The 11,576-nt window shown below is 33.0% G+C and overlaps 1 protein-coding gene and 1 pseudogene across 1 annotated transcript; both read left to right on the top strand.

The window, feature by feature from the left end:
• Positions 1 to 920: 920 nt before the first annotated feature.
• On the top strand, positions 921 to 3,161 carry LOC107839563 (acetylajmalan esterase). The gene is made up of 5 exons (XM_016683106.2): positions 921 to 1,450; positions 1,544 to 1,753; positions 1,857 to 2,005; positions 2,228 to 2,501; positions 2,650 to 3,161. The coding sequence occupies exons 1-5, from the start codon at positions 1,156 to 1,158 to the stop codon at positions 2,865 to 2,867; spliced, it is 1,146 nt and encodes a 381-aa protein (XP_016538592.2). The 5' UTR covers positions 921 to 1,155; the 3' UTR covers positions 2,868 to 3,161.
• A 2,455-nt stretch (positions 3,162 to 5,616) lies between these two features.
• Positions 5,617 to 11,576, top strand: part of LOC107839567 — an 11,826-nt pseudogene continuing 5,866 nt past the window's right edge.

The raw sequence follows: 11,576 nt of genomic DNA, 5'->3' as shown, positions 1-11,576 counted from the left end.
ATGTCCGTCACGGTCAGGGTCCCGATTCAGATCGTAACATTTAATTAGTACTAACACATAAATTCTTTCAAATAAGGATACAATAGGTACTTAAGTGCAATAATAAATATTGAGTTTGTGAACAAAGTTCCACGTTAGTAGCTAAAAAGAAAAGTAAGTTACTTTTAACATCTAGGATCGATGTTGTATATTGTTACTTTCTCCGTCTATCTTTACTTGTCTACCTTCCTATTGATTTGGGGATTAAGAAGCAGTAACTGATTTGAGTAATTTTATCACGTTACCTTTTGAATATAATAAATTTAATGCTTTAGAAAATGTATTAGATAATGAATTATATTTTGTGATAAGGGTAAAATGGATAAAAATAGATAAATTATTAATTTATTTTATAAATTGAATAAATATTATTGGAATTAAAAAATAAAAAAGTAGACAAGTAAAGATAGATGGAACTCAGGAAGGAATACTAATATGAGGTCTACTCCGGCCAAAGCAAATAAGATAACATCATATTTAAGAATATCTTTCCTAGGTGTATATATAAAGAAGAACCTAGTAGGCTTTGATAGCAATAATTACTCAGTTGATGTGCGTGAGTTAATTGCCAAATCAACCTATGGATGATGATTGGGCATGTGGAACATAGATTAAGGGGAGATTAATTTCTAAATATGTGTGCATAAAGTTTCACGTTGATAATTTTAAAAAAAAGTATCCTTTTACGTTGCTTTCCTTTTATTTTTCTTTCTTTCCATCTTTTGTTTCGTAGCTTTCGTAGTGGTAAGTGGACAGCTGTTTTGCTTGTCCACAAGAATTGCTTAGTGATGATTAAAAAAAGAAAAAAGAAAGGAATGTACCTTATCATAAGGGGTTAAAAGCTTTTTGGAGAAAATCGTGCATATTTAACTCCAAACTAATAATATGTCTGAATTCATTGCAAGATATTTTAAGCATTTTAATGATTATATGAACAGTACATGTACATATTACAAATCTGATACTAGTAAATTATTTATAAAGGAAAGAGAAAAGAAAACAGGAGAGAGTAGACTTCTCAACAAACGTGTATGAGAGAGTAGACTTCTCAACAAACGTGTATCCTGTTTTAAAATTAAGATATACAAATCTACTGTATTGTTTTTTTCTTGGGTCATGGAATCGGCAGCAACAATGAGATTGGCTCATGGCTTTGTTCTTTGTTTGGTCATTTTAGCGGTGAATATTAGCTATGCTCAAGACTTACTAAAGGTTCAAAAACCAAGATTGATGAATTGCAGATTTGATAAAATATATCAATTTGGTGATTCACTTTCCGATTCCGGTAATTGCGTCAGAGAGAGCCTTTGTGCGTCTCATTTAAGGTGTAAAACACTTCCTTATGGAATGAACTTTTTTCGGAAAGCAACTGGTCGTTGTTCTAATGGCATGCTCATCATTGATTTCATAGGTATTAATGAATTGTTGAATCACCAACATCTACAGTGTCCTGTAAATATTCTTGATGATTTTTGTCTCTCTCTCTTTTTTTTTTTGAATACAGCTGTGGAATCTGGTCTTCCTCTACTTAACCCGTACAAGGATCGAAATGCAAATTTTGGACATGGGGTGAATTTTGCAGTAGCAGGGGCTACTGCTTTATCAGCAGAATTCCTGGCAGAGAGGAACATTGTTAATATAGCATATACCAATAGTTCATTGAGTGTGCAACTTGATTGGATGGACTCTTATTTCCAGACCACCTGCTCCCCTGGTAATTTATTCATTCATTCATTCATTTGCTAAATAGGATTATGCGTTTTTGAAAGTTGCATTAACTTTATATCCTATTAATTAATTCTCTTCTTGCTTGCTAGATTGCCGAGAAAAATTGGACAAGTCACTTTTCCTAGTCGGGGAAATCGGAGGAAATGAATTCTTTTATGGCTTATCGCAAGGTAAAACCATGGAGGAATCGCGAAGAATGGTGCCAGAAGTTGTTCAGACCATTGTTGATGGTGTTAGAGTGAGTTTATTATTACCTTAATCTTCAACATTTAAGTAGCCCTTGTCACAATCTTGTGATGGTAGGAGGGGAGTTAGAGGCCTAGTAAAGCATTTTTAACAAACATACACCTCTCAATTGCGAGTTGGGGGATTGATTTTACGATTTTATTTACCTTTTCTTTCTTGATTGCTACTTTTATTTGGTTAAATTTGTTTCCAAGTGATCGATTACTTCTTTCAGAGGGTCATCGGTTTTGGGGCTACTCGGATTATAGTTCCAGGCAACTTCCCAATAGGTTGTCACCCAATTTTCCTGACGGAATTCATGACCAACGACTCAACTGCCTATGATGAGTACCATTGCTTGAAAGACTTAAATAATTTTGCAATATTCTACAACCATCATTTGCAACAAGCCATTCATGAGCTGAAGAAAGATTACCCATACATTACACTGATTTATGGTGATTACTACAACGCCTTTCTGTGGCTTCTACGAAATGCTGTCAGTCTCGGTAAGTACTAAAATTACCATTTCTTTTTCCTATTCTTGAGGTCAAGACACCACATATGGTCTATAGATAATATTCTTTGCATATAAATGAAAAAGGCAAAGAAAACCATATGCATTTACGAACTTTCTTGATTGACATACATTTTCAGGATTCGACAACAACTCTCTTCAGAAAGCATGTTGTGGAACAGGAGGAGAATACAATTATGACCTACATAGAAGATGTGGTGTTCAGGGAGTTCCAGTGTGTGTTGACCCGAGTAGCCACATAAGTTGGGATGGAGTTCATTTGACACAAAATGCATACAGTTGGTTAGCAAGATGGCTAGTTGATGATATGTTTCCCAAATTAAACTGCCAAGTTTAAGTTCCCACTCTTTAAGTGATGGTTGGCATGAATCTGAATGCACACTCAAAATGAACACTCCTTCATTCTCTACAGAGCAGTGTGTGTTCAAGTATGTGCTGACGCGAGTACTTACATAAGTCGGGATGGAGTTCATTTGACACAAAAAGCATACAATTAGATAGCAAGATGGCTAATCGATGGCATGTTACCTCAATTGAACTGCTATGTGTAGGTTCAAACTTTTAACTTTCTTTTGATTATTTTTGTGTTTCATAACTTGACGGCTTGTTTTAATCGTTGTTATCTATTGTATGTTTTGTGTTGTTAGTTTAAATTATAACTTTTATGTGCCTTTAGGCTTAAATACCAATCAAGGCTGAACAACAGAGGTTAAGATACTGTAATTTTTCAAGAGAACACAAGAAATTGGGGGAGTGTCTAGTCCCTGGAAGTCGTTGCCACCAAGGTCTACGAAAGTGCTGTAAGAGATAGGGGTGGGCATGGTATGGTATATACTGAATACCATATCGAAATCGAAACTTTTTATACCACGGTATGGAAGTTATGGTATTTTTATACCAGCATTTTTCTCTCTCCTAAACACATCTAACTTTGACTTCCGTATTGATTGTGAAAGGTTAACCTGCAGTTTGAGTGGCTTCAGCTGGAACAATTTATGTAAAAAGTACTAATGAATTTCAATGCAAATAAGCACATACAATTGGTTAGATGTAGACGGATCAAGGTACACCAATGCAATATAAAGATACAAATGCAAAAAAATGTATGCCATTATATTAGGTGAATATATACACAGACCAATGGATACTAATGCAAACAAATGTATAAGAATGTATGTGTTAAAAGTGAATATGAATCAATGTATACCAAAGCCAAATATTAGATACGAATTTGTTAGGTGAATACAAACCAATGTATACCAATGCAAAATTCTAAAAATATAATTATCATATGAGTGTTGATTTATACACAAAAAGCATGAGTATTGATATGGTTGGTGGTGTGCGCATTCGTATGGGATTTAATGGGTATTTATTTGATTATGTGATGTCAAATTATTAGTAGTAAGTAAAACGTGTAAGAATGGTTATTCATTATCAACATACATTAGAAAATACAGTTACTTTGTGCCAATTAAATCTCTTTGATGGTACATAATGACAAATTTTAAAAAATCAATGAGTGATTAATGTGGGTAGCAGAGGCTAGGTGGGGCAGGTAGCAAAGTATTACTTTTGACCTTTTTCTTTTATTAGAGTAATATTTTTGCGGCTAGTAAAGAAAAGAAAAACCCTTTTGAGGCTTTTTTATTATTGCTACCTGAAGTGTACGTGCGGCGCACGTGTGCTTCACGTCAAACTATCAATTGATATAAAGATCAAAGATAGGCAGCTTTATGCATTCAAGCATGCATTACGTATCAACATCTTGACCGTCTCCTACGACATGTACTATCACATAACAAATAATTAAAAAAATAGATAGTAATTGATTAGAAACCATATCAAAACAATATGATTAAACCTAATATTTACATAAAATTTCTTCAAAGACCGACCAAACATTCATCTACCACCTGTAAACTATAATAAAATAAAACGATAATCGAGATATCAGAATAATACGATTAAACTCTAACTTTTACAAAAAAAATTCCTCAAAACCCGATCGAATGCTCATCTTCCACATGTATTAAGCATAAAAACAACAGCAGTAATAGAGCAAAAACTACAATAATCGAGATATTAGAACAATACTATTAAATCTAACCTTCACATAAAAAAAAATTTAAACCCCAACAAAACATTTATTATCAACAATATAGACTTGAATAGAACCGAAATTACAATAAAACAATTTAATAATCGAGATATTAGAATAATATAATTAATTCTAACCTTTTAGTAACCATAGATGCATCTCCAAAACTAATCGAAAAAGTAATTATAACTAAATAATATGATAATCAAGATATTAGAATAATATGATTAATGTTAACTTTTTTGCTATCATAAACACACCTCCAAAATTTATCGAAAAAATACTCTAAAATTCATCCAAAAAATACTTATAAGAATATTTCTGCCATTAAATTTATATTGTAGATATTATTATAATTAAGAATATGGGTTTTTCTATCCTGAATAGAGTAGAATTTGTTGAGAATTGATTCCTAAAATAATAGAATTTTTTTCTTATTATATATTTTATTTTTTTAATAAGTTAAAAGGGGAGTTTTCCTAAAATTGATAGGAATTAGAGGTGTGCTGCCGTTTGATTTCTCAAATTAAATATCAAAATATGGAAAAATAATTAAATATTTATACTTATGTATTTAAAAATTATGCTTACCTTTTATAAATAAGTAAAATTAAATATTAAGATTATAATTAAATAAAAATTAATTAAAAAAAAAGTAAAATGATGATTTTGTCTATTGCACAGTCTTTTAATAAAGGGCAAAAAGTTCAAATCACTTTTCTAAGGTTCTTCACACTTTTAATATATTATTATTATTATTATTATTATTATTATTATTATTATTATTATTATTATTATTATTATTATAGATTAATTTATTTCGACACTCAGTTGGAGAAATGCATGCTTTTATTTCTTATTAGCCATGCACATCACAACGTTCTGTTTTCTAGTGTCTCCATCACATGGAAATTAATTAAAATTTCTAATAATCAATTAATTACAATGTTTAGAAAAGACGAGGTGGCATGTAATGTAACGGTGTCTCATATGCTACGTGAAGTCCACATACAAAGAAAAAAAATAATATTATATAGGAACGGGATCGATGATCACACAATTTTTTTTTCCTTAATCGATATGCATTGGTACATACAATTATACCCTACTGACTATTTTTAATTTATGCGGTTGGGTGGCTATTTAGATTAGTCAATTCTTGATTTACATCAAAACGACTATTTAGGTTAACTAATTCTTAACTTACATCCATTTTATCAGGTAAAGCCGAGAATATATGAAGATTATGTTGTTAAATATGGTTGGGGTCCTGGAAATATTAATATGTTAATATTGTCGTGCAACCCGTCCGACGATATTATAATTTTTCAGTGATTTAAAAGACAAATTGTAACGCTAGGAGATCAGATAAATTATTTTTATACAAAAAAAAAGAGTAAAGAATACAGAGATCAAGAAGTTGATGGCTTAAATATTAATACAATATATAAATCGTGTATTATGATGCAATACTTTAAAATTGTTAGCGTGATAATTCAAGGATATCTGGCTAGCTCGATAAGATATACAGCGAGCCACTAATAATAATGATGATTATTAGACTACATTATTGTTATTATTATTGGCCCTTTCCCCTTGATGATATTACTATCATTAGTCCATATTGCATGCTTTTAAATCTGTTTTTTCAATTTCCAATTCTCATAATTTGATAAAACTGATCAATGGCGTTGGCAATAAGAGTACTAGTTCTTTCAATGATCAGTTTGGTGATTCTTCAAAGGATCAAAGGAGATGCACCAGAATTAATAAAGCTTCAGAAACCAAGATTGATGAATTGCAGATTTAATAAACTATATCAATTGGGTGACTCACTTTCTGATACTGGCAATTGCATCAGAGATAGAAATTGTGAAGCTCATTTGGATTGTAGAAGATTTCCTTATGGGATGAACTTTTTCCACAATGCAACTGGCCGTTGTTCTGATGGCATGCTCACGATTGATTTCATAGGTATTATATTTGTTCGTGAACAAGTATGACTTTTTAACTGTCTTGAAGCTACGTAAGTTAATTTAAAGTATATGTTGTTGTTTTTCAACGTTTTCGGGTACGAGAATCAGTAATTTGACACAATAACTTCAACATTAGTTCAAGTTTAAAACAAGAACACTATGAAGTACAACAACACCCTCATCACAAGATCAAAGTGATCTTTCTAAGAAGTGTGTTCTATTTTGCCAGAAATTAAGATGAAACAGAAATGTAAAGCCAAGTCCCCCGACTTCACGGAGTGTCCTTAAGGAATAATTCCCTTCACTGTACACGAGGTTTTGGAATCTTCCTCCTAGGATAAAATGTCTTTCAATCCAACTATAGTTGTACCTCAAATAATTGGATTCGTCGAACTCACTCAACGATTTGATTGATCACAAGGAATGTTTTGAAAACAAGAAGAGTTTGTATTTCAGAAAAATTTTCATACCAAAACGTGTGGATAAATGCAGGTTTATATAGCCATTAAGTGCCCCTTCCAAAAGGTGGCAATGGTTCATCCGAAAAGGTGTATCCTTTGGAAGAGTCATGTCTGTTCATTCGAAACATTGTGTCTTTTTCTGAACAGTCACTCCTTTTCCAAAACAATATGTTTTTTCATAAAAGGTTGTGTCCCTCCATTTTTCATTCACACCAATTGAACCCAACAACCCCCATGAATGGGAAATGGTTATTCTTTGTAAAACTGTACGGGCAAATATGTGATCATCAAACAAAGACTGATTGTATCAGGATATGTGAGTTTTCCTTTGAACTTTCCGTAATGAACATGCATCAGATGCACTCGGTCAATCAGTAGGTTTAATATCTTTGAATCGTCGAGCTTTAGTGTACACCTAGACAACACATGTCACACTACCAGCCTTTTACCATTTATGGTTCTCACAATTTTGTTCTTTTCAGCCATGAATACGTCCCAGTTTTATGAGAGCTTAGAGAATAGGCTTTTACTAACATTCTCCTTGAAGCACTTCCACTTCGCCCTCACATAGGTGATTTCTAAACATTCAATCCTATAGATTAAACTATTTGGTCAAATCTGCCAAATTTAGATAATCATTAAAATACTTTTCACATTAAGTCTTATCCTTGTTTACTAAACATTGTCTACATCATGAGAATGAGTTGGTATTTTGACAATGTTGAACCTGTCAGCTACAATTTTGTTTGATCTCCTTGAACCTAGCTCTTGGGATCTCCAGTCTGCTAGGTAGAGTTACCACTATGCTGACTTGTCCTAGGCCTTAAATCTTTTATCTTGGATGTTCTCTCAACTCCTTCTCTAGATAGGCCTTTTGTAGGTGGATCCGACACATTATTCTTTGACTTCACATAGTCAATAATGATAATTTCATTAGAGAGAAGTTCTCTAACGGTATTATGTCTCCATCTTATGTGACGAGATTTATCGTTGTACATCATGCTTCCTGCCCTACCTATTGTCGCTTGGCTATCACAGTGTATACATACTGGTGCCACAGGTTTGGGCCAATAAGAAATATCTTTCAAGAAATTCTGGAGCCATTCTGCTTCTTCACCGACTTTATCTAATGCGATAAATTCAGATTCCATTGTAGAGCGAGCAATACAACTCTGTTTGGATGATTTCCAAGAGACCGCCCCTCCACTGATAGTACATACATATCCACTCGTAGATTTTACTTCGTTCAATTTGATGATCTAATTTGCATCACTATATCCTTCAAGTACCGCAGGATATTTATTATAATGCAAAGTGTAGTATTGAGTGTATTTAAGATACCCCAAAACTCTTTTCATTGCCATCCAATGAGTTTTATTGGAATTACTCGTGTACCAACTCAACTTACTAATAACACATGTTATGTCTAATAGTGTACAGTTCATTATATAGATTAAACATCCCAATACTCTTGCGTACTCCAATTGTGAGTCACTTTCACCTTCATTCTTTCGAAGTGCAATACTCACATCCAATAGAGTCTTAGCAATACCAAATTTCATATACTTAAATTTGTCAAGTACCTTTTCGATGTAATGAGACTGTGACAATGCCAACCCTTATGGAATTCTATAGATTCTTATCCCTAAGATCATATCCGCAACTCCAAGTTCTTTCATATCAAACTTGCTCTCGAGCATTCATTTCATTGCATTTATGTCTGAAATATCTCTACTGATGATCAACATATCATCCACATATAAACATATAATGAATTGGTGATTTGGAGTGTTTTTAATATAAACACATTTATCACATTCATTAATTTTGAATCCGTTTGCCAACATGGTTTGGTCAAACTTTGCATGCCATTGCTTAGGTGCTTGTTTTGGTCCATAAAGTGACTTAGCAAGTTTACAGATCTTATTTTCTTTTCCTGGAACCACAAAACCCTTAGGCTATTCTATGTAAATTTCTTTCTCCAATTCTCCATTTAGGAATGCAGTTTTCACATCCATTTGATGGATTTCAAGATCATATACCGCCACCAAGACAATTAACATTCGAATCGAAGTTATCATTGTTACCACCAAGTATGTATCAAGGTAATTAAGGCCTTCTTTTTGTTTGAAGCCTTTTAATACAAGTCTTGCCTTGTATTTGTCAATAGTATCATCTGCTTTCATTTTTCTTTTGAAGATCCATTTAGATCCTAAAGGTTTGTTTTCTGGAGGAAGATTAACCAATTTCCACGTATGATTGCTTAAGATTGAATCAATCTCACTATTGACTGCCTCTTTCCAAAAGGATGATTCCGAAGATGCCATCACTTCCTTAAATGTTTGAGACTCATTTTTAAAGAGAAATGTTACAAAATCCAATCCAAACGAAGTTGACGTTCTTTGATATGTACTACGTCTTGGATTCTCATCATTATGTACATTCTCACTTGGTTCATATCCAAGTCGTTTAGACCCTCCAATAGACTGTTCATGTCTAGTTTTATACGGATAAATATTTTTAAAGAATTCAGCCTTATCTGATTCAATTACCGTATTTTCATTAACATCCGGATGTTCGAATTTATGAATAAAAAATCGACATGCTTTACTACTTTTAGCATATCTTATGAACACGCAGTCCACCGTTTTAGGTCTTATCTTAACTCTTTTAGGCCATAGAAACTTGGACCTTTGCTAGACACCCCCACGCTTTGAAATATTTCAAGTTGGGTTTCCTTCCTTTCCATTTTTCATAAGGAATTGATTATGTCTTACTATGGGAAACTCTATTAAGTATTCGGTTGGTTGTAAGGATAGTCTTCCCCAACAAGCTTTGCGGTAAACCTGAACTTATAAGTAAGACATTCATTATTTCCTTTAAAGTTTGATTTTTCTTTTCGCAATTTCATTAGATTGAGGTGAATACGGGGTTGTAGTTTGATGGACAATTCTATTCTCTACACATATTTCGGCGAAGGGAGATTCATATTCTCCGCTCCTATCACTTCTTATAGTTTTAATCTTGTTCTCTAACTGATTTTCAACTTTAGTTTTGTGTTGCCTAAATGCATCTATTGCTTCATTCTTACTATTTAGCAAGTAGACATAAAAATATCTAGTGCAATCGTCAATGAAAGTTATGAAATATTTTTTTTCACCACGTGATGGTGTTGACTTCATATCACAAATGTTAGTGTGGATTAAGTCTAAGGTATTGAAATTCCTTTCAACGGACTTATACGGATGCTTAGCATACTTTGATTCCACACAAATTTAACACTTTGATTTATTGCACTCAAAGTTTGGCAAAAATTCTAAGTTAATTAGTTTTCGTAATGTTTTGTAATAACATAGCCTAGTCGTTCATGCACAAATAGAGAAACTCAAGCAAGTAAGAAGAATTAAAATTTTATTGATTTCAAGATTCATTACATTCATTTTGAATAGGCCCTCATTGAGGTAGCCTTTTCCTACATACACTTCTTTTTTACTAAGTACAATTTTTTTGAAAATAAATACACATTTGAATCTGTGAAACAGAAATTAAGTTCTTTCGTAATTCAGGAATATACAAGACATTTTTAAGTGTCAACACTTTACCGAAAGTCATCTTCAAGCACATTTTTCTTGTTCTTTCCACTTTTGCAGTAGCGGAGTTTGCCATGTAGATTTTTTCTTCTACTTGAGTCGGAGCAAGCGTCAAAAACAACTTCTTGTTAGCACAAACATGGCGGGTGGCACTAGAATCCATCCACCATTCGTGAGGATTTCCCACCAAGTTGCATTCGGAAAGCATAGCACACAGATCATCCATTTCTTTCTTAGACTCAGCCAGATTTGATTGGTCCTTCTTCTTCTCTTTCTTTGGGGCACGATAATCCGTAGACTTGTGGTCAATCTTGCCACAATTGAAGCATTTTTTCTTGAATTTCTTCTTGGATTAATTGCTTTCATTTGCAGCTTTCTTTCACTTTTTAGAGTTGTTTTGGTCATCTTCTACAATGTTTGCTCTACTCATTGCAGAATTGTCTTTTGATCTCCTTTCCGCAACCTTTTTATCTTCTTCAATGCGTAGTCATACAATCAGATCTTCAACTGACATCTCCTTACATTTGTGTTTCAAATAGTTTTTGAAGTCTTTCAACATAGGTGGTAGCTTGTCTATTATTACCGCTACTTGAAACACTTCATTCACAATCAAACCTACAATAAAGTTCATGTGAATACTAAGAACATTTTTAAATTGTTCAACAACGGTATTTGTCAGAATCATACTTTTCGCTAAGAAATCATGGATGATCACTTGCAGTTCCTGCACTTGGGAAATAACAGACTTGTTGTTTATCATTTTGTACTCCAGGAATCTTGCAACAAAGAACTTTTTAGTTTCGGCATTGTAACACCCCGTACTTAATTACGTGCATTAGCCATTGTTATATGTGTTGGAGTATATGTTTTGATCCTAAGTTAGGTATATATGAGTTTAAGTATGAGTATTGATTATTT

The sequence above is a fragment of the Capsicum annuum genome, chromosome 8, assembly GCF_002878395.1.
Source record: "Capsicum annuum cultivar UCD-10X-F1 chromosome 8, UCD10Xv1.1, whole genome shotgun sequence".
In the NCBI taxonomy this organism is placed as follows: domain Eukaryota; kingdom Viridiplantae; phylum Streptophyta; class Magnoliopsida; order Solanales; family Solanaceae; genus Capsicum; species Capsicum annuum.
The sequence above is the reverse complement of the archived record's forward strand: the minus strand, read 5'-3'. Positions and strand labels throughout refer to the sequence as shown.

Coding starts and splice junctions, on each gene's coding strand:
- LOC107839563 (XM_016683106.2), top strand. CDS start 1,156: ATGGAATCGGCAGCAACAATGAGATTGGCTCATGGCTTTGTTCTTTGT. Junction 1,754..1,856: donor CCAGACCACCTGCTCCCCTG/GTAATTTATTCA, acceptor CTTGCTTGCTAG/ATTGCCGAGAAAAATTGGAC. Junction 2,502..2,649: donor ACGAAATGCTGTCAGTCTCG/GTAAGTACTAAA, acceptor ATACATTTTCAG/GATTCGACAACAACTCTCTT.